The sequence below is a fragment of the Lacerta agilis genome, chromosome 5, assembly GCF_009819535.1.
Source record: "Lacerta agilis isolate rLacAgi1 chromosome 5, rLacAgi1.pri, whole genome shotgun sequence".
Taxonomy (NCBI): Eukaryota; Metazoa; Chordata; class Lepidosauria; order Squamata; family Lacertidae; genus Lacerta; species Lacerta agilis.
This window is the reverse complement of record NC_046316.1, coordinates 796,055-819,150: the sequence shown is the minus strand read 5'-3', so window position 1 is coordinate 819,150 and position 23,096 is coordinate 796,055. Positions and strand designations below refer to the sequence as shown.

General features: G+C 43.2%; 1 protein-coding gene and 1 pseudogene across 3 annotated transcripts in view; one reads left to right on the top strand and one right to left on the bottom strand.

Annotated features, from left to right (window-relative positions):
* The window catches only part of LOC117046421 (potassium voltage-gated channel subfamily KQT member 1-like), a 293,603-nt gene that overhangs the window by 234,862 nt on the left and 35,645 nt on the right, over positions 1-23,096 (bottom strand). The window contains exons 7-12 of one of the 3 annotated variants that reach the window (XM_033148232.1): positions 22,937-23,077; positions 21,347-21,457; positions 20,769-20,864; positions 19,754-19,879; positions 15,456-15,618; positions 8,881-8,907 (exon numbers count right to left, since the gene is read on the bottom strand). In XM_033148232.1, coding sequence (XP_033004123.1) covers positions 8,881-8,907; positions 15,456-15,618; positions 19,754-19,879; positions 20,769-20,864; positions 21,347-21,457; positions 22,937-23,077 — 664 coding nt within the window. Of the gene's footprint in view, positions 1-3,353; positions 3,414-8,880; positions 8,908-15,455; positions 15,619-19,753; positions 19,880-20,768; positions 20,865-21,346; positions 21,458-22,936; positions 23,078-23,096 lie in introns of all 3 variants that reach the window. The other 2 variants (XM_033148231.1, XM_033148233.1) reach the window with 2 other exon arrangements.
* LOC117047689 lies at positions 7,579-7,689 on the top strand (annotated as a pseudogene).

Here is a 23,096-nt window from a genome sequence, read left to right as displayed (position 1 = left end):
TTAAGTAACTGAGTAAGTAGTAAGTTACTGGGTAAGTAAGGGCAACAAAGTTTACTTCAGTGGTTCTCGCATCTAAGGATGATCAGAATCACCTATTACATGGAGTGCAATCCTATATTTGTTTACTCAGATGTCCTCCCTACCTTTAGAAGTGAGGTGGGTGGGAGAGACTTCTGTGGCAGTGCCCCAGCTGTAGAACACTCTCCTTGGGGAGGTCTGCCAGTTGAACACGTTTCTATTTGCCTGGGTCTTTTAACTGTTTTAGAACTATTGTAATGCATAGAGACATCACCTTGCCGACAAAGGTCCGTATAGTTAAAGCTATGGTTTTCCCAGTACTGATGTATGGAAGTGAGAGCTGGACCGCAAAGAAGGCTGATCGTCGATGAATTGATGCTTTTGAATTATGGTGCTGGAGGAGACTCTTGAGACTCCCAGGTACTGCAAGAAGATCAAACCTATCCATTCTGAAAGAAATCAGCCCTGTGCACTCACTGGAAGGAGAGATCCTGGAGCTGAGGCTCCAATACTTTGGCCACCTCATGAGAAGAGAAGACTGCCTAGAAAAGACCCTGATGTTGGGAAAGATGGAGGGCACAAGGAGAAGGGGACGACAGAGGATGAGATGGTTGGACAGTGTTCTCAAAGCGACTAGCACGAGTTTGGCCAAACTGCGAGAGGCAGTGATGGATAGGCGTGCTCTGGTCCATGGGGTCACGAAGAGTCAGACACAACTGAACGACTGAACAACAACAACAACGCTAGAGTTGTACCTGTTGTATTGAAAGAACAGGCTGGTGCTCCTGATCTTAACTTACCACTGTTGCTATTTACATTATTGTTAGTCATTATAGAAATCTCCAAACTAAAGAGCAGCATATAAATCGTTGTAATGAATAAATAAAAAAACAAAATGGTCCAGTAATTGTGTAAGCCAATGCATGGTTTCCATTATGCCACATAAACCAGCAAGGTGTGTACAGTACAGCTTTAAAAAATACCAAATGTTTACAATCAATAAAAACCACAAGGTTCAATGTTAGGTTTGGCAAGACTAGTAGCTCTGCTATGCTGTCAGGCTCAGGAAATCTATCCCTCACCCGGTGGCAGCAAGAAGTAGAGAAAAACAAGGTAGCGTCCTTTTATTGAGTATATTCATTCATAATAGTGAGAGACAGAAGAATGCCATATGCCCCAACAATGGTGTTGCTCCAACTGAGCTCCTCCCCCCTCCTTCCTAGCAACAGCATTTCCCTTTACGGTGTCCACTCATGGCCAACTCTCTCCGAGTCCTCTGTTCCTGCACTCTTAACAAACGCCGAGTTCTGGGAGAAGGGGGGTCAGAAATACTCTCCAGTGATGTGTCAGCGGGCTGCTCTGTCTCTCCTGGCTCTGCCTCACCTTCCCCTTCTCCTAACACTTCCCAACTCTTCTGTTCATCTGTCTCTGAGCTGTGACCTTCCTCAAACCCTTGTTGTTAATCAGTGCTGCATTCCTCTTCTCCTGCAGCGTCAGGAGAACGGGTGTGTATGTGTTGTATAATAACAACAACAACAACAACAACAACAACAACAACAACAACAACAACAATAATAATAATAATAATAATTTATTTGTACCCCACCCATCTGGCAGGGTTTCCCCAGCCACTCTGGGCAGCATCCAACAGTGATTAAAAATACATTTAAACATCAGTCATTAAAAACTACCCTAAACAGGGATCTCCACCATTCCTTCTCCATCTCGTCCCCTTCAGTCCAGTCCCTGACATATGTATGGATATTGACTTGTATTGAGATAATTTCAACAAAATCCCATCATGTTCCAGAAACTGGCATATTTATGACACATGGCACAATCCAGACTGAGGCACTGAAGCACCCTTTGTTTTCAATGGAAGTGGCTAAGCTAATAAAAATCTATTTCCCAAGGAAAGTGATGAGGCTTTAGCTGGTGTGCCAACTTCAACAGTACCTGGATAAAGATACCCTTGCCTTATTTACCCATGCTCCAGCAATCTCCTTTGAAAGCAGTTTGGAAAGTTCAGCTACTCCAGAAACTGGCCGCAAGGTCTTTAACAGGAATCAGTTCCTGTTATCATCTGCACTGGCCTCCAAGCCATTTCCAGGTTCTGATTCTGACCTTTGAAGACCTTAACAGATTAGGACCAAATGGAACTGGATATGTTTTTATGGGAAGTGATTCATAAATTAAGATAATTTTTAGAGGCCCTTCTCTAAATTTCCCTACCAAGGTTGTCTACCCTTTTCCACCCCATGAAGAGAATTTACATTTTCTCAGGTTTTGTATATCTGCATTTCAATCAACTTTTTGTGGTGATGGGTTATACTGCTTTATTTGCCACTGGTCTTTTGTTCTTTTACTGATTTATTGATGGCTGACATATTGCATTTTAGGAGGCTGCTATTGGGCATCATACAAGTACTGTATGTACATAAAGCGGATGAATAAAACATTGTCTAACAAGCAATTTAAATTTAAAAAATTGCCTAGTAGCACCTTAAAGACCAAGTTTGTTCTTGTATAAGCTTTCGTGTGCATGCATCTGAGTGCATACACATGAAAGCTCATACCAGAACAAACTTAGGTGGTCTATAAGGTGCTACTAGACCAGCACAGCTACCTACCTGAAGCACTTAAAATGTAAGCTTTGCTCAATCACTGTTTGCAATTAGTGCAATGCACATTGCACAGCATAAATAGCTGATGCTCCCAGAAGGAATTTCAGATGCAAAGTATATAAATAACAAGTTTAGGCCTGAGCAATTGTGATGAACCCTTAGATTGTCATGTGGCTCAAGAATGCCACCTAGCATTTTACACCTCTCTCAAGAGAACAATATCCTTAAATTTCATCCTATTTTCACAAAGGTCATATAGTTCTCTATTTTACAATGTAAGTGCAGAGCTGTTGGGCAGAGGAATCTAATCTAAATACATTTCTGATTGGCCACAGAAACCACTAACCACTATCTCTCGCTTTGATTACTGCAATGCGCTGTACGGGGGGCTACCTTTGAAGGTGACCCGGGAACTACAACTAATCCAGAATGCGGCAGCTAGACTGGTGACTAGGAGCAGCCGCCGAGACCACATAACACCGGTCTTAAAAGACCTACATTTGCTCCCAGTATGTTTCCGAGCACAATTCAAAGTGCTGACCTTTAAAGCCCTAAACGTCCTCGGTCCAGTATATCTGAAGGAGTGTCAGCAGACAAGTGCATTGAGAGGCATGCTCTCACATTTGTTGGAATAAACACATAACAGTTTACTATAAATAACAACACAGAGACACAAATATATCACAGATGTGGGGATGATGTTCCTTGTACCTTGTGAAGCGGGACAGGTTGCAGCACAGATAGATAAAGATGACCAAGAAAGCTGCCGGCCTTCATACAAACACAATGGCCAGAAGGGAAGCAGAAGAAAAAGCAAACAATAAAATCAATTAGAGAAGAAAGGCAACTGAACTACCAACAGAACCTTCTGCATTCCACTGAGACTACAAACCTATTGAAGTGAAATGCTGATACTCAAGCCTTTTTGAAACTGTTCTGCAGTCTGTTTACTTTTTCAATATTATGCTATTTTTTTATCTCTCACACATCGATTAGAAATTTCATTGTGCATAGGTGTTTTACAGCTGAAACAAATATTTGAAATATGCCCAAAAAATCCAATCTTGCTACTCAAATACTAAACGTTTTAATATAAATTAAACATTAATATTTACATTATATTGCATCTTTTATCTTAGTGCTTCTTTCAGAATCTCTTGATTGTGTCACAATCTGAACCCACAGAAACTGTCTGATATCAAATCCCAATTCATTTTGTTATTTATCAAATACATGCAAATAACTAATACTATTGCATGCCAGCTATTAAATATTATCAGTATTTCAACTGCCAAACATCTCTTAGGATGCCAGATAGAGACCAAATATCCGGAACTTTGCTTAGCAACATGCCGAAGTCAGAGGCAGGCTACGCAGATGTCACCAGGGGTAGGGGCACCACCCCGCTCCCCCTTACTCAAGCATTAATGTCGCACATGAAAACCACGTGGACACAACTGCTAGAAGTACAGAAGAGGCTGTACTCCTAGAGGATCAGGGGCCTTTCTAGGTCATCTTGTCCAATCCCTTGATTGATGCAATAGCACCTCACAACAGAAGGCTGCTTAGCCTTTCCTTCAAAACCGTCCAGCAATGTATAGCCTACACACACACAACATGAAAGAGAGTTTAATTTCATCCATATTTTTAAGCAAACTGGCTTCATTTGTGTTGGTTCAAAAATATATGTCTGTAAAAGGAGAATTCCTGGATGCCAAGATCCAAGTTTGGGGCAAGTACAAAGTGAGAGAACTGCAGCAGAGATTTAAAATCACAAAATATGCAGTAAAGTGTGGAAACATAGGCTGCTAGACCCTTAAAATATGTAATTGTGGGGGAATTTCCCTGTTCTTCCAGAAATGGAAAAGACCACCTTTGCTAAATTAAAAACTGGTTTACTTACAAACTCATCAAAGGTCAAATTCATGTGCTTCTCCATACATTGGTCAGAAATGTTGCACAGGCAGTAAACTTGGTTTAGTTACAAAGTGGTGAAAGTTCCTAAATTATTTCAGGAGTGGCTGGTGGGAGCCATGTGGTCTCAACTGGAGCAATCAGCTCAAACCTCTTCACACACTGAGCTTCTCATGTAGACTGGGTGCATCCAGAGACTATTAACCATTTGTTTCATTTTGTATTGCAGCTGTTTGCAGCTAGACTCTTCTCTCACAAAATAAAATTGCTTTCTCTGTCCCTGTTCTTACTTGGATTCTTTTGTCTCTCAGGATTGGATTGCCCTTCTCCGAGGCGTCTTCCTCCTTGCCTTCAGCTGCTGACTGCAGTTCCTTGCAGTTCCAGCCCCTCAGCTGCCCATCTTTGGTCACTGCTTCCATCTGGGTGCCTTGCAGCTGGGCTCCTGGGGCACTTTCAAACCCCTGTAGCATCTCATCAGGCAGGGCTCTCACCTTTCATGGAGCCACACTTTTCTGCCCATGGGGGCTTCTCACCCTCTCAGCTTGCAGCAACTCCATTTTGTCCAGTCAGTGGCTTTTTGCTGCTCCAGTTTGTTAAGCAGCTGCCTTTGCTGCTGGATCATTTGCTGTTCTTCCCTCCATCTTGACTCAAGCACACCTCGCTCACAGATCCCCATCCCAGAAACACGAATCCCACTTCTAACATCAATCTCTGATTGGTGCAGGATTCCAGGGGTTCCAGGCACTTACTCAGAGTTTGGTTTCCTCAGAATGACCAATAGCTGAGACTGTGCTGTCATTATGATGTATGGTTTTTTACACATATATACAACCTGAGCCTACAATGGAGGGGCTCATAGCATTAACACCTGAGAGGGTCTTCCTTCTTTCATAGCCACAGCCTTGGATTACAGCAGCAAACAGGTTTGGCTCTGTCTCTCAGCTGAACAGCCTATAGTTTGCTTCTAGCTTCTAGCTCTCTCACACAACTCACAAACAAGAAACTTGTCTTGCTATTCCAGCAACTGAATCCATGTTGGATCAAGGAATTAGAAAGGACTCAGGCATACAGCCTGCTCCTCCCAAACTCACAACACTACTTTAAATTTCTGCTTCATATAAATCATAAAAGGCAGGTTCTCTCACAATGCTCCATTTTCTGTCTCCTCTTCCTGTGTTGAACTAAGTGAGTTTTGCCTCCATTCCCACAAACCAAATCTTTTTCAACCACACATTTACTGTAGGTATTTTGGATGAATGCCATTTTGTAGCCATTTAATTTGTACCGTTTTAAACAATTAACAAATATAATCCTGTTTGTAGAAATGTTAATGATTAAGCGGTATTTAAATACCTACAACAAATAAATAAAAATAGATAAATTCTAACCATTGCCCTGATCAGGTTAAAACAATTCCTGCTTCTTCTCTCAGTTGTCTCTCTCCACGCCGAGTCTAATATTTTCTTTCAGATCAAAATTCTGCCTTTTATCACAATATCTTGTAAGCGTAGCATGCTTCCTCTGGGATCATGTCATGCAAAAGACCAAAGCATGGAAGCAGGAGTTATGTAGGCTCTTATGAGAGTGGTTGCTTCTATGGGGCGACTCATATGGTTTCCAAAGGCCTCTGCTGGGATCTTAACAAAGTGATGCCCAGCTTTTAACAATACAGCAAGACTAGGGAAATCATACAAGGGGGGGTGGTGGTCCTGGTTCCTCTGAGAGATGGGACAACAAAGGCTTGCAATCCAGAATGAGAGTCTTCTTGGCTATATGAGGTCTCTGAGTTACTGCACACTGATCAGTGGCCACTAGAGGACCCACAAAGACAAGATGGAACAAAACAAGAGGAAGGGAAGAAAGGAATTACTTCACTCCTAGTAGGGCTCATGTGCACAGCAGCCAAAAATTCACATTTTCCAAATCTGTTTTTTAGAATAGAATAGAATAGAATAGAATAATAATTTATTGGCCAAGTACATTTTTCAATATACTCGGAATTTGCTTTGGCTACATTACAATGTAAAATACATTATACAAACAATAGTAATTTACAGAGCAAGAGCCGAGGCTGCCCTTCTCGGCACCTCATAAGCTGTGTTGGTGAGTGTAGGCCTGCCTCCTAGCCCTGATGGAGTTGGCCGGAGGAGAGGGGCAGTCTTCCCAGACACTCACAGCAGCAGCAGCAGCAGCAGTGTTCCGGAAGCTTCTCTGGAGCCTCTTAAGCTGTGTTGGTGAGTGTTGGCCCGCCTCCTAGGCCCGATGGAGTTGGCCGGAGGAGAGGGGCGGTCTTCCCAGACACTCACAGCAGCAGCAACAGCAGCAGTGTTCTGGAAGCTTCTCTGGAGCCTCTTAAGCTGTGGCGGTTGAGTGTTGACCCGCCTCCTAGGCCCGATGAAGTTGGCCGGAGGAGGGAGCGGTCTTCCCAGACACTCACAGCAACAGCAACAGCAACAGCAACAGCAGCAGTGTTCTGGAAGCTTCTCTGGAGCCTCTTAAGCTGTGGCGGTTGAGTGTTGACCCGCCTCCTAGGCCCGATGGAGTTAGCCGGAGGAGCGGGGCGGTCTTCCCAGACACTCACAGCAGCAGCAGCAGCAGCAGCAGCATTTTTTGCATTGTAGCTCTCTGTGGTTCCATGTGTATGCACGTTCCTTGCTGTTCTCGCATTCCATTGCATCAGGGCCACACATTGTGCCTTAGTTGTATTTTGTAACTAGAGTTTTGTTGCTCATTTTAGTAACCCTTCATAAGCAGCCCATAAAACCCGCTGACACTCCCTTCTATCACTGTTCCCAGTAGAAATAAGGAAAACAAGTGTTCTGCTTCTTTCACACTCCTCCACCTGCCCCAATGAAATTGGGAGCCATTGTTAAATCACTACTATGCTCAACTTAATTTCCGCTAAACTTAATTTCCATGTCTAGCTAACAAAGCATTTCAGCAACCAACATCACTCTCTCACCCTGCTAGCAGCCATGCATGTGGCTTGTACACTGCTGCTCTAAAGGTGGAGGAAGTCCCTAGTGGGAAGATAGCATAATCATGAAGGTGGTTTTCCCAGGGCAAGGCTAATCCACTGCACTCTGGGTGTGCTGACCCCTGCAATGTCCCCAAATGCAGGATTTTCTCCACTACACAAGAAGGAAGATACACTTCTAGGTTTGGTCTGGTGCTGCGATGCAGTTACGGAAGCAGGCATCAGTGGACCTGCTGTTGGTTGCGTTCTGCTGGTAAAGCTTTTGCCAGATTGCAAAAACCAGTTACAGATAAGCATATTATGTTTGGGGGGGGGTGTTAGGTATGTGTGTAGGGGGTGGGTCTGTCACACACACACACACACACACACACACACACAAAACAGCTAGCTAACACTGAGCTTGAGCCCTGAACCAAGAGCTTGAATGTTGGTTCTGACTCAGTTGCTGCCCCATGCCAACCAAAGGGAAGGATTAGGAGAAAAAGAAATAAGGAAATATTTTGAAAGTTGGAATAGTATGGAGAGAGGACAGGGCTTTGGGCTTGGCTTGCTAAGTGTGTGTTCTTTGGAAGCAGGGGGTGTCTATTGTTCCCTCACAGTAGCCCTCCCCCCAGTGAATAAAGGCACTTCTACTCAGAAATATGCCCCATTGAGTGAATCCAGGTAAATCCCCCATTGCTTGTGATGAGGCTAAACTCCAACTCTCATTTGTCTCTTGAAGCACATACTCATCAGGGAAGATATGAAGTTATAGGCAAAATGATAAAAATAAGCAAAAATGGCCCAACATTCCACTGTACACACAATTTATGTTGCTTGTTTGGGTCTATTTCTTACTCTTATTGCAACAACAACAACAACAACAACAACAACAACAGCAACAACAACCCTGCCCACCTGGCTGGGTTTCCCCAGCCACTCTGGGCGGCTTTCAACCGAATATTAAAAACAATACAGCATCAAACATTAAAAACTTCCCTAAACAGTTGTCTTTTAGAAGTAAAATAGTTGCTTATTGCCTTGACATCTGCTGGGAGGGCGTTCCACAGGGCAGGCGCCACTACCGAGAAGGCCCTCTGCCTGGTTCCCTGTAACCTCACTTCTCGCAGCAAGGGAACTGCCAGAAGGCCCTCGGCGCTGGACCTCAGTGTGCGGGCTCAGCTTTTTATTCAGACACTGCCATGTTAAACATTTCATCATGTTACAGAAAATCAGAAAGGAGTTTGCAGTAAGAGCTATTAAGAAATATATAGTTCCATTCTGTAAGTGGATGAAATACAGAGTGTATGGAGTTATATGGGGCCATTACCTTCAACAGGCATCTCTCACAAAAAGTTTCCAACCTACCTGTCTGCTTGAACATCCGTGTAAGACCTAGTGGGGAAGAAGGGTGCAATGTATTCAGAAAAGTCAGTCTCAACTCAACTAAGTTTGGCTAAAGAGAGCCATTTCTGAACTGAACTGAGGAGGGGAAATCACCAGTGAAGATTCTCATGCTGCCCCAGAAGCAACCCAGGCTCTGAACTGGTGACCAACAAGTATGATAACCTTCAAGTGGATCGATCATCAATAGGAAATATCCATCAGAAACACCTAAGTCTTTCAGATGGAAACAAAAAAGCCAAAGGTGCTGGTAAGAAAAAAGCATACAAAATCCATAATTGGCTGATACCTTCATTAGGACCAGCCAAAATGTCATAAAATAGTGGGAAGCCCTTGAGTTCTGCATCAAAAAGATGTTACACAGAACAAGAGGCACAGCAATGAAGGAAAACAAAAATTAGGCCTGCATGTTATAGCTATAAGGTCAGCTTTAAACTCGGATCCCAAGATGGAGATAGCAAACTGTGTAAGCTTCTCCAAGATGCTACAGGCATCAGATCACACACCTACTGTAAGATTCTAGGACAAAGATGCAGTGCCAGCTCCCCATTTTCAAAACCACAAAGAGGGACAGTGACCCACCTGTGCCACGTGCTGTAAGCTAGAGTGGGGGACTGAATCTAGTCAAAGGGTGGTTCCTTCTGTGGCTGCAGGGGAAGAAGTAGAGTGTACTCATAAGTGCATTTTGCAGCTCTGCCTTGAATTTGACACTGAGTGCACTCCTGATTCTTCCTTTTGAATGTGGTGCTTCACCAAGCTGAAGCTTTCCCATTCCCACACCTGGTGTCATATTACTTCAAGTGATGAACAGATGGGCATGACTTTAGCTGAAATGGCCCCACAGCCCAGATGGGAATGCATGACTGGCCTAGGGGCCAGAGGGTTGCCACCATTGCTATAAGCAAAAAACAGAGGTTCCTAGGGGGTTGAGGCAGGGGCGGAGCAAGGGGGCGGGGTGGTCTGCCCCGGGTACCGCCCTGGGGAGGGTGACACTCTGGGGGCAGGCCCCACCCCCGCGATCGAGCGCGGCAACTTTTAAAAGGCTGCAACGCGCGAACAGCAGCACAGCGTCTGTGCTGCTGTTCACGTGCTGCAGCCTTAAAGGTTGCCGCACCGCACGGAAGGGGTGCCGGCCGATCGCGCCCGCCATCTTGGGTGGACATGTGCATGTCCACCCAAGATGGCGGGCGCGATCGGCCGGCACCCCTTTCGACCGGTGATCGCGCCACGCTGTGTTTTAAGGCTGCAGCAGGTGAACAGCCCGCTGCAGCCTTAAAACGCGGCGCGGCGCGGCCCGGTGCCGGTCAGAAGCGGTGCCGGTGATCGCGCCCGCCATCGCGCCACCAGGAGGCTGTGCACGCGTCGTGATGTCACGGCACGCACGGGGAGGGGTGCCTTTCAAGGTTGCCGCCCCGGGCGGCAGATTGGCTCCCTCCGCCCCTGGGTTGAGGGGATGCAACCCTCAACATTAATATATTTTGGATATAAATACACAATCTCTTCAACCCTGACCCTGATTGCAATGTGGTGCCTTTCTGAGCCTATTCTACCCCTCAACCCAGAGTGGCTGGGGAGACCCAGCCAGATGGGCGGGGTATAAATAATAAATTATTATTATTATTATTATTATTATTATTATTATTATTATTATTATTACTAACCTTCCGTTCCATGGCAGTGTTGTGTGCATACCCACCCTTTACTTTGAGGTCCCAGGGTAGGTTGCCATTTTCTTAAAATATTTAAAACAATTAATATAGATTACAATAAATAAAATAGGATGGGTCCTAATATATCTATATGTCAGGTGTCAAAGGCCAGGCCAGGCCAGGCACACACCTTCAGCATCTAATCTAGCACTTCACCAGGAAACAAAGCAAACTGAAGTGGAAATGTGGAGAACCAAACATAAGACTAGGAAAATGGGAAACAGAGAAACCAGAGCTGTCAGATTTGCCCATCCATAGAAGACACACTCAGTGGTGTGATGCCATTGTTCGACAGTCATCCTTCCTTTTTCCTGACCCTCTCCAAGTCCATGTCAGAACGGCATCACACCAGAAGAAGTGGAACATTTCAGAGGTAGAAAGAGATGGGTGGTGGGTGACTAAAAACAGCTTCAGCCACCTCTGTTTTATTGCACATAGCAGCAGAGCCCAATGTGGCAAATTACTTGTTATATGCAATTACTTGTTATAACAGGGCTAGCCCATGTGGGTGCCCTGCTACCAGACTACAACCTGTGCTGCTCCCCTCATTGGTTTGGTGACTGGGGCTTACAGTCTGGAGGGCACCACATTGGCTCTTCCACATTAAGTATTTCAGACTCTTTCAGTGCATGTTTCTAATAAAATTTAAAGGAGCTTTTAAAGTTCAGCCTCAGTTCTGCAAATGGTAACTCTTTCTATGTTGCAAGCTGTGAAATTGGATCCAACCACACCATGTTTCTCACAGCCAGGAGTCTGCCACACATCCCTCAAGTAACCTGTCCCCAATATGCACCATCCACAGGTCAAGCTAGCTGAAAGCAAATTTAAGCCCTGCTCCTACAATCCCACACATAAAACTGCCACTTGAACAGAGTAGCAGCTCATCCCAGATCAGGTTGATATAACCCCACAAATTAAACGTGAATCAGTGAAGATCTTTTACTAGAGGGCATTTAACCAATCATGCCTTTGCTGAAGAGAAGAATCCTATCCCACTTGAACTATTTTGTGTCCCTGAGTGGAACCCAACCTACAGTCTTGACCATTGTCATGTCTCTGTTGAGCATTGCTTGTTTGGTTCAGAGCACTACAAGATACCACAGACAACACAAATGTAGGGGAGAGGATGACATTAATTTTCATAATCTGTCAGTAAGCTTCCATACAGTTGCAGACAGAATTTGTGGAAATAGTGTCCAATCTGCAGATAATCAGAAGTGTGACACTGGAGTTGCTAGCAAAGCATAACACAAGGGAAAATAAGTTTCCACCTGTTCCTATAATCTAGCACCTGACACTGGTCTAACTTCTTACTTTGAGCTGCTCACAAACCAGTCACTTGCTTCTTGGTGCAACTACCAGCCTGTCTCCAGAGCACCAGCCCTTACAGTATTATTAGTAACATTGAATTAGAATAAGGAGAGGACTCATTGTTATGAAGTCCAAAAGGCATACTTGCTATTGAGAAGAAGCCTCTGCAGTCTCATCTCAAAGGGAAAAGGTACTGTGTGCAAACACAGCTCTAAAAAGTCCTAAAACCTAAATCCCAAACTGAGAATTATTGTTCTATTCCCAGCAGACATTAGTCATTGTGATGTTCTGGGCAATTCTGATAATTCAACAGTAACTGCTCCGATATGACAGCTTTGAGAGGCTGGCAGTGATTAATATGTTCCATCTGCTAGATGAATCCCTGGAGGTATTAATATTCTTATCCTAAGAATACATCTATTATTTTTAGAAGAACAAGAGATTGTTTAACAACTACCAAGTTATTTTTATTATACACAACCATGTATGAACAAACATCTACAAATCACATTAATGAGAGGGCCATCAACAGCCTTTTAATAATTGTGGCTGGTTCAACAGCTACGGTCATTCCTGGACTGGGAAAGCCTGGCGACTGGACTTAACTGTCAGGGGTCCTTTACCTTTACCTTTTTTATATAGTGTAATGGTGGTGGGAATTAATGGAGGCAGACAAAGGCAATATCAGGGCCTGATGCAGTTGGACTGTCCTCTCCCCTCCCCATCACAACACCAACAGACATCCTCTGTCCTGTGATAATATCAGGGCCTGCTCCAGTCAGAGTGTTACCCACCCCAGTAAGGGCCAATGGACACTACCTGAGCCAAAGGCAACACCAGACCTTGTTTCAACAATTGCTCTGTGGAAATGAAGTAGAGAATGAGGTAGGCAGGCAAATTACCGGTAACATCAGGGCTGCTTCAGTTGGATTGTCCCCTCCCCTGCCTGCCTCTTATATCATTTACTTGTTTTAGTAAATTAAAACTGTATTCCACCTTGGGTTAGTTGGCAGAAAGGAAGTATACAAATGCAACAAACAAACAAACAAACCCAGCTCCTAGAATGCTCATATAGAAAGCAGACCTCTATGAGTCTGAGGCCCCACCATCTAAATTGCTTCTGCCTTCATCTCTCTGTTTTTCTTAAACAAAAGAGTGATGCAGTAAGGCACATGCCAACTAACCCACCCAAAATGATTAGGCTGTGATATTCAAAACTGATCACAAGTTCTCTTGCCATGGTGGTCTTGACGTTATCTTAAGTAGGCTTCTCAGACAGACTATAATTGTTACACAGAGGTTTCCTGAACCCACAAGAACTGAATGGAAAGGAATATTTCACCATGCACAGCTTTTCCCCATTACCATGCTAAAGTGGAAGTGGAAGCTGCACAAAGCATATTTTCTCTTCCACGCAGCTCTTAAAGGTACAGTATGCTTGTTGGAGTATAGGTGGGGAAACTCTGGTTTAACCTGGGATACTGAACACATGAATTGGCTATCAACGTTTAGCATTGCAGCAGATGTCAAATCTTTTTGGTGGCTGCAAGATTTCTTACCAACATGAAGGAAAGGTAGGGTGGGATAACCAGTGAACATTGCCTGTCATTCAAAACCTACCCACATTTGGATCAAATGTGGTGATGAACCTGAATTGTATTGCCCATGATTGCTGTGGTTTGGTCACTTGCCATTACTGAATTCCATTGTTTAGAAAAGTAATACTCTATTTTGAGAGACACTGAGCAAAAATTATCATTTCCAATGGTTATGAGCATTTTACCATCTGTCCACCACAGTTATGTGTGTGCCTTTTGTTGCGGGAGAATGCACTCCCTTTTCTGAAGGGGTGGTTAGAGATTAAATAGCCTTAAAGGTAGGGATGGGTAAAACTTTCCAAAAAGGTTTCTCTTTTTCCAATCTTTAGTTCAGCTCTCCATATTTCCACATTGTGGATTTTTCCCAAGTCCTCATTAAATTTATCAGAATATTAGTGCATGTTCTTCCAAATGGACATATTTTCAGAATGCAACTTCTACTAATATAATGCATCTTTGCATGTTACATACATGCAGTTCTATACACACTTTACCCAAGTATATGAATTTTGCACACATTACTTGGCTGGATAACTGCAATGCAAAATCCAGAGAAGTGTGAATTTTGAAGGACTGCTGTGTTTTGGTTCTTGTATTGTTTTGGAAAGTACAAATTAGGTAGGTTTAAATGCAAACAGAATCAAATTTCTCTCCCATCTCTACCTACAGGTTAACTAGCAGATAATCAGGTCAGTAGAACAACCAAAAATATGTGGTGCAATCTGAGAAATATCACAGTACCAAAAAGTCAAACAGGGAAATAGATTTCAGAAAAGTACTATGGAAGTGTTTTATGAACATACATAGAAGTACAAACACACTAAGAATATTCCTTGCAGTTGGGTATATATATTTGCCTTTAATTAACCTTCCTTTCAGTTGCCTCTGAGGAAGAGCAAAATACTCTCAAAATATGTTACATGCACATTAAGTATCTACTTCCTAACAAGCCAGTTCAGCAGTACCTTTCTGCGGTCAGCATACATGTATGTCAATGCACAAAATCAGTAGCCCTCCCAAGTTTGCTCACAAAATTAGAGCTTTCAGGAACTTGTGTGTTGACAAGCAAGCAAACTGGGTCCTGTGCTTTTAGAGGCTGGACCTGGACTGTCTTAAGAGTGACAATAGGTTATGGGAGGAAACACCACTGCTACCCCTCATTCCTCAAGTAAAAGAGCTCAATGATGAGGGAAATGCATTCTTTATATATTCACATGCATTTTAATTTCCAGACATATATTCCAGGATTAAGCTCCAGCACTGAGAACAGATGCTGGAACAGATTAAACTCTGCAGGAGGTCCATTTTAAAAGAAGTTGCATGTCACTACCCACCCTTTTCATATCACGTAGAAACCCTAATCTATACCCACCTGTATATCAGGAGCCTGTGGTAGTCAGAAGAACACATCTGAACAGAAGATGAGCAAGCAAGAAACCTGTTATACCATTCACTCTCTGGACCAAATTTCAGCTCAATCTGCTTTTTTTCACCTGCCTTGGATACCCATGCATTGCTTATTGGTGCCTGCATCACTCTTTCACCATACCTTTGCAAAGGAAACAGCCTAACTGTTGTGTTCAAACTGGCACTCTTTGTTTATTTCTCTCCATATATTGCTAAGATAGCTACTGGTTTGTTTCTGTCCAGCAGAGGAAAGATGGGAGAATTGTGTGTGAAATGGGTGTGAAGTGTTTCCTGCTTGGCAGGGGGTTGGACTGGATGGCCCTTATGGTCTCTTCCAACTCTATCATTCTATGATATGAGCAGCGTGTACCAGCATGCTGCTTGCTCATGTTAAACCACAGCTAATGTTTAACTATGGTTTAACATTATGGTCAATGAGAACTAAACCAACGACTGAAAAATAAACACATGGCTGCTGTATACATAAAAGATTCATTGTAAAATAGTAGGTTACCTCCAGGTTCATCAAGGTAGAAACTCATCTCTTTCTTGTCTTCTCGCTGACCGATATGGTCATAAGTAATTTGTGGAATAGGCAACGCTGTCTCCCCTGGATTCATTATAGGTGTGGAACCATTATCACGCCCTGGTTTTCCTTTCCTTTTGTATCTTCTGCTCTGTAATAAAACCATTTCCATACCAAAAAAGTATCATTTCAACTTCTACAGTAAGAGGCTTGGAAACCCCAGTGATTTAGAAGTGTATAAATAACTAAAATAAATGGTCAAAACAAAATCAAAAATTCTTTCTAGTAGCACCTTAGAGACCAACTGAGTTTGTTCCTGGTATGAGCTTTCGTGTGCATGCACACTTCTTCAGATACACTGAAACAGAAGTCACCAGATCCTTAAATATAGTGGGGGAGTGGGGAGGGGTATTACTCAGAAGGGTGGTGGGAATGGGTGATAGGCTGATAAGTGTGGAAAACCTGTTGACGACTCTAAACGGCTGCAATTAGTCTAGCAGGGAAGGGGTGAGATGGCTAAAGATGGCTTTGTTACAGGAAATTCTTACAGGAAATGTGGGGTACCTACATAGGGACCTCTACAGCTGTCCAGACCACACTTGCTATTCAATCCTACACAAGTCTACTCAGCGTTCCATTGGGTTCAATGGGGTTTATACACAGGAAAGTTAGTGTAGGATGTTGGCACTAGAGCCTCCGTCACACACATTATGAATTAATAAAAAGTTGTGCTGGGCTCACTCACATACACATATCTGAAGAAGTGTGCACGCACACGAAAGCTCATACCAAGAACAAACTTAGTTGGTCTCTAAGGTGCTATTGGAAGGAATTTTTTTATTTTTCATTTTGTTTTTACTATGGCAGGCCAACCTACCTGTAACTGGAACATATCAACATTGTTGAACTTTTTTTAGTTCTGCCCAAAATTGTTTTATGGGAAATTGGCAAAAATGGCACTGCCAACATGGGCTGCCATACACCTTACCGATTTCTTCCTGGACACACACTGCTGCCGACTCCAGTATTCCACATATGTCCAGGAAATCCCAGGTGTATGGCAACCCTAATATATCACTTGATTCTTGAAGACCGCAGTGACAAATGTGCATTTGGGAACCAGTTACAAGTCAGCTGCTAAACAGTAGTTGTTTGTTTGTTTGTTTGTTTGATTGATTGATATCCTGCCCCTCAACAGATCCCCAGGGCAGCTTGTATTCAAATGCCTTATTTAGATTATAGCTTTCCAGTAGCATCAGAGAATAACGCCTTTCTGAGACCAGGTCCATGAATTCATTTGTTTCCCCCATCTTTACATGCACCTTGTTTCCTTATATATTATATTGTAAGCCATTATTTTATACTGCAAACTTCCTGAAGTGTTTTTTTCTGAAAGTAAGTAAACAAATTAAGCCAACAAGAGGCAAAGTCACAGTAAGCTTATTAAATAGAGCAAAGTACAAATTAACACCTGGGACATCAGTAAAACCCTGATTTTTCATTTTATGCAGGGCCAAATGATTTGATTTGATATTGATTTAATATTCCACTTTTCCAACAACAAATGATGAGCTCAAAGTGGCTCACAATAATCACAATAGCAATTTTAAAAACAAACCCAAACTTTGCAATCATTATAATAACAAACATACTAGCATATTATGTGGGTCCCACTGTGATTTTGGCAACAGATGGAAGTACTGGGTCTGACGGACAGGCCCTGGGTCTGCCTCCTGGAGCCCCCGTTGCTTGTGGGAGCTGGTGGGTCCATCAGCCAATCAGAAAAGTGTGGGGAATTTAATCGTTTAATGGTCATATGCAGGGGTCAGCAAACTTTTTCAGCAGGGGGCCAGTCCACTGTGCCTCAGACCTTGTGGGGGGCCAGACTATATTTTGAAGGAAAAAAATGAATGAATTCCTATGCCCCACAGATAACCCAGAGATGCATTTTAAATAAAAACACATATTCTACTCATGTAAAAACACCAGGCAGGCCCCACAAATAACTCAGAGATGCATTTTAAATAAAAGGACGCATTCTACTCATGTAGAAACAGGCTGATTCCTGGACTGTCTGTGGGCTGGAAAGAGAAGGCGATCGGGCCACATCCGGCCCCCGGGCTTTAATTTGCCTACCCATGGTCATATGGGAACTTTCTGTCTGGGTGGGTAGAAGAGGTCTCTGACTACCTGAGTGGGTTGAGATCAGGATTATCTGTTAGTGGGGAAAGATAGTTAAATAGTTTGAGATAGGGATTGCCTGTGGGCAAGGTTGGTCTATTTAAGTGGAGCTACCCCAGCTTTGATTCAATAAGGGGAAGGTTAGGATCCTGGAAGGGGCTGGGAGCATCTTAATGGTGGTGTGTAAGACAACAGGTACTATAGAAATTTATCTGTCCAGTGACAGATTTAAAGCGTGGAGTTAAGAAATATCTTAAATATCTCTGCAAATAGTGTTTGCTTGAAACAAAGTGTTGTGCCTTTCAAAAGCAACCATACGTTATAACCTAATTGAGTGTAGAATCATAGAATCATAGAGTTGGAAGAGACCACAAGGGCCATCCAGTCCAACCCCCTGACAAGCAGGAAACACCATCCAAGCATTCCTGACAGATGGCTGTCAAGCCTCCGCTTAAAGACCTCCAAAGAAGGAGACTCCACCACACTCCTTGGCAGCAAATTCCACTGTCCAACAGCTCTTACTGTCAGGAAGTTCTTCCTAATGTTTAGGTGGAATCTTCTTTCTTGTAGTTTGAATCCATTGCCCCGTGTCCACTTCTCTGGAGCAGCAGAAAACAACCTTTCTCCCTCCTCTATATGACATCCTTTGATATATTTGAACATGGCTATCATATCACCCCTTAACCTTTTCTTCTCCAGGCTAAACATACCCAGCTCCCTAAGCCGTTCCTCATAAGGCATCGTTTCCAGGCCTTTGACCTGGAAATGAAGTTCAAGTTTTGTGTAAATGAAGTTCAAGTTTTGTTTTAAAAGCCTTACTTAGATCTTCTACGTGAGGGAACTGTGGTCACAGGTTTCCCTTCACATAATTATAATACCTTGCTGTTGTTAAGCAGAAATGCTGCCACAAAAAATAACTATGGACCTCTACTGTGTAATACAGTGGGAGATTTATCTAGTGATGCACCCAAAATATCAGTCGCATTAACCAGCACCATCTTCATTGAGGGTGTCTGTCACACTGCCATTCTGCCAAGATGACAACATTGAATTTAAATGGTGGTAAGAAAGAAAATGTAGCACAATTAATGGCTTGGATCCAACTTACTTAATTTTGTGCTCCATTACAGTACTTAAGGTCCATAAGTGACTTCCTCTTAATATTATGGTCTATGGGGGACAATGAGATAAAAAGAAAAGACACAAAAAGGACAGTACTTCTGCTGTCTGACCTTCCACCCACTACAGATTCTGAAAGTGACCTCCTTTCTAAAGCCTTATAATGCCCACCTGTATGGGTAAGCCTGTGAGACTCATGGCTACAAGCGGGAAAATTGAGAAATTTCCATCAATTTGGTTACATTTTGTTATGTCATGGCATCTGACTTCCAAGATGTGGAATGTGATAAATCTATGGGTTGTAGCTGACCAAGTCACACTCAGTTTATCCCCACTGGAATTAGTGGACAGTTGGTATGAATGGGTCTACTCGGAATATAACAATCCTGTGGAAATAAAATATTTTAAAAGCTGTCCTGGAATAAAGTGTCCCTTGCTAACTGAGGAATGACTTCTTTTATAGGAAGGCATACTTAGATTAGAACATGAACAGATGGACAACAAGGTAAATTACTATTTAAATATTCTTGGAGTGGGATAGAATGAGGGCTCATCCACACTTACCTTTGCTACGCATTTCTAGGCACAGGTCTGTGGTTTAAAGCTCTTTACACAACAGCCTTTTTTCTTTTGCCCCAGCACTTTCCCTGCAAAAATCCGCTCTTTACTGCTGAATCAGAGCAAACAGCAACCTGTGGAAATCCCAAATTGCCATTTGTTCCAATTCAGCATTAAAAAGCAGGTTTTGCTGAGGGAAGTGGCTGGGTAAAAGAAAAAAGTGCTTGGACGCGGAGCTTTAAAGCGCAGACCTGTGCCTAAAAAGGTAAGTTTGGATGAGTCCTGAATTTTACTTCAACAGGTTCTCCGGTTGTCCTAACACCTGAACTAATTCTATGGAGTTCCCAAACCATGTATTCAGCGTTAAGCTTGTTGGGTGGAAAGGCAGGTTATAAATGTAACTAATAAGCCAATGTGCTCCTTCTGACCTGTTTTCTGAGATTTGGGCTAGATGGTGCTGCTGTTTTCTTTGCATTTAGAGCTGGGGTGACATAGATCTTCCATGTGGCCGTGGAACTGTATGACTTCTCTGCCGCATAACACCTCCACAGAGTCTGCAGGACATAAAAACAGCTCTTGCTAATACGGTATATAAAGAGGGAAAGTACATAACCTCTCTGTAATTAAGTAGTGTTACCTTGTCCTGCATGAACAATGCAAAAGATTTCTACTACAGGAATTGTGGAAAAAAATAGTTCAAATGCAGTTCTCCCTTGCCACCCATTCTGCTTTTATAGAGGTATTATTGACTGATTGATTGATTGAATTTCAATCTCAGGGGTCTCAGGGCGGTTCACAGAATAAAATCTAGATATAAAACCACAAAATACCTAATAAAAATAAAAACAGCAACCCAGTAACACCCCCCACAAAAAAACACATTTTGAAAGGGCATAGGATGTAAATCATATCAACCAAAGGCCTGGTTAAAAAGGAACGTTTTTGCCTGGCAAACTTCCCTAGGGAGGGCATTGCACAGACGGGGAGCCACTGCAAAGGAGGCCCATTCTTGTGCTGCCACCCTCCGAACCTCTCAAGGAGGGCCTCAGAAGATTATCTCAAGGTTCAGGTAGGTTCATTTAGAAAGAGGCGGTCCTTGAGGTATTGTGGTCCTGAGCCGTTTAAGGCTTTATAGGTCAAAACCAGCACTTTGAATTGGGCCTAGAAACTAATTGGTAGCCAGTGCCGTCGGACCAGATTGCTTCTCAATTTGCATTGAGTACCTTTACCTTTTACCATTGCCACCACCACTATCTTTCAAGTTCATTGAAATGCCCCACACATGCACTGCAAACAGTGGAACATTACAGCTCAGTCTCCAAAATCCTTAGTTAATACCAAGACACTGTAGCAGAGTATTGCTCTTTGTAATCTCTTTTGTTGGGATGGTGAGAAGTTACAAACTTCAGTTCACATTCTCCTATTTCTTCAACAAGTATTTACCTGAATTAGAGATGCTGCTGCAGGTATTTGCCTGTTGAAATGCTTTTGACGTTGTTTCTGTTGTACCTTAAGTGCAAAGCCGGAACCCAGGATGCCCTGAAAGTCAAAAAGCAGTTATTTGTTGAAGAAAACTGCATTTAATGCTTACATGTAAAGGAAGGTATGGAATCTGCAGTAAGCGACAGGGGCGTAGCATGGGGGGGGGGATGACTGCCAGGGCAATGGCCTCGGGCACATTTTTCCGGGGGGGGGGGGCACTGCACAGTTAGCTCCTCGCCCCACCCTGCCAGCCCCAAGCCGCTTTGCAAGGCTAGGATGATCTGACGTCTGTGTTGGCCAGCCAGGCTCCCCCCCCCCCCCCCCCGGAGAGGGAAGGGGTTGCACCAGCAGTGGCAAGGCCTGGGCTGGTGCACAAGGCCCTTTTCACCCTCTGCACCCCCAGGTGTGCGCCCACCCCAGGTGCTGACAAAACATGCTACGCTGCAGGTAAGTGATACATTGTACACATCAATCACTTTCTTTAAGACATCAGCAATGTTTACAAACTGACTTAATCATTATTTAAGGTCTGCACTCACCGCTGGAAGAGCAAAGAAAGAGATGGCAAACACAGAGAAGCAAGATGCAATTGTCTTGCCAATCCATGTCTGTGGCACTTTATCACCATAGCCAATAGTAGTGACTGTTACCTGTACAATAGATGAAAAATAGTTTACAAAAAGGCTGTAATGACACTAGTCTGAAAGCTGGTTCACATCTGTATAGATTTGAAATTGAAGTACTGTGCATTTCTGTCAGATGTAGCTAATCCTTCTCCAGGCACAAGCTCTGGGGGAACCAATTGTGCTAATCTGCCATAGGAGGCAGCTGTGCAGAGTGCGGCCAGCCAGGGCAGCAGCTCCAATATCATGACCCTTCTCCCTGGGGCAGTTTTGCAGCATTAAATAAATATTCAGGGGATTCCAAAACCTTCCAAAACATAAGCACTTATTTGGATTGCTTATATGTACAAGATCAGTACAAGTTCGCCTGAAGCATGGTGGGAGGGACACGGCAGAGTACTGAATCAGGATTCAATTCACTGGGAGGTGTGCTTGTGACATGCATTGGGAAGGGCACTCAATTTTAACATGGGTTTGTAGCTCCTCACGTTTGTCGGTTTATTTCTGGGTTTATCTGTCTTGATGTTTTGGTCACACACTGAATGTGCTTAGGATTGCTCTTGGAGAGTCAAGTGACCAGTAAGATGCAGTAGAGTTATAACTTCAGGGGGTGTATATATGTGTGTTTATATATGAGCTCCTTCCTGCTGGCATGTTTGAATACTATACTTCAAATTTGATGCTGTCTTGACTCTATCTGTTATGGTCTTCTGCTTTGTTCTGAACCAGCTTGAAAGGATTTGTATGCAGAAATAAGGGATATAAATGACTATAATAAATAATAATGGGGTGCAATGGCCATAATGCTCATTCACATTGCATCATGACCGATAAAAAATAATGAAAATGTAAGTGGAGCCCTGTGAGATTAAGTTCTCGAAGCAACCGGCATGAGTTTGGCCAAACTGTGGGAGGCAGTGGAGGATAGGGGTGCCTGGCGTGCTCTGGTCCATGGGGTCACAAAGAGTCGGACACGACTGAACGACTGAACAACAACAACAAAGCGGAGCCCTGTGAGATTAGGTTCCAGATCAATGTGGTCTAGCATCTTTTTTTCCAGTGGTAAACTTCCATATGCTCCTGACTGGGAATAGATGAAGAGAAGCCAAAGGAGGTGCTTGTCACTACAACCAGTAGTAACAACTTCCCTGTTAATTATGCTGTGAATGATAAAAAGTACTTTCTTCTGCTCCTCTGAATCCATTCCCAAACAATTTAATTGGCTGGTGATGGTTTTGCCTTACACCAAGTATACTGTTACCTTCCCAGGTTCAATTCATGCTTGTATAGCAAGATTTAATTTATTTGTTTTTAATATGAAATGTTCAGATTTAAGCACTTCACAGAGTAACTTTGGGCTTGCTTCTCTTCTACAACCTGCATCACAGAGTATTTTTGTACTATTTACTCTTAACACTAATTTCAATTAAATTCCTGATTCTGAATATTTCACTGAGAGAAAGGGTGATCCTGCAGCACTGGATATGAAGCAAGAGATGCACTTACCACACCCCACCAGAGAGCATCAGCATAACTGGAAAACCCTGTTTGTCCCTCCTCATCCACTGCATCCTTCTCAGCGAGATAGACGAAGTACGATGAGAAGATCAATCCCAAGAATCCAATATACAGCGTAGTTATTAGTTCCTAACAGGAACAAAACTGG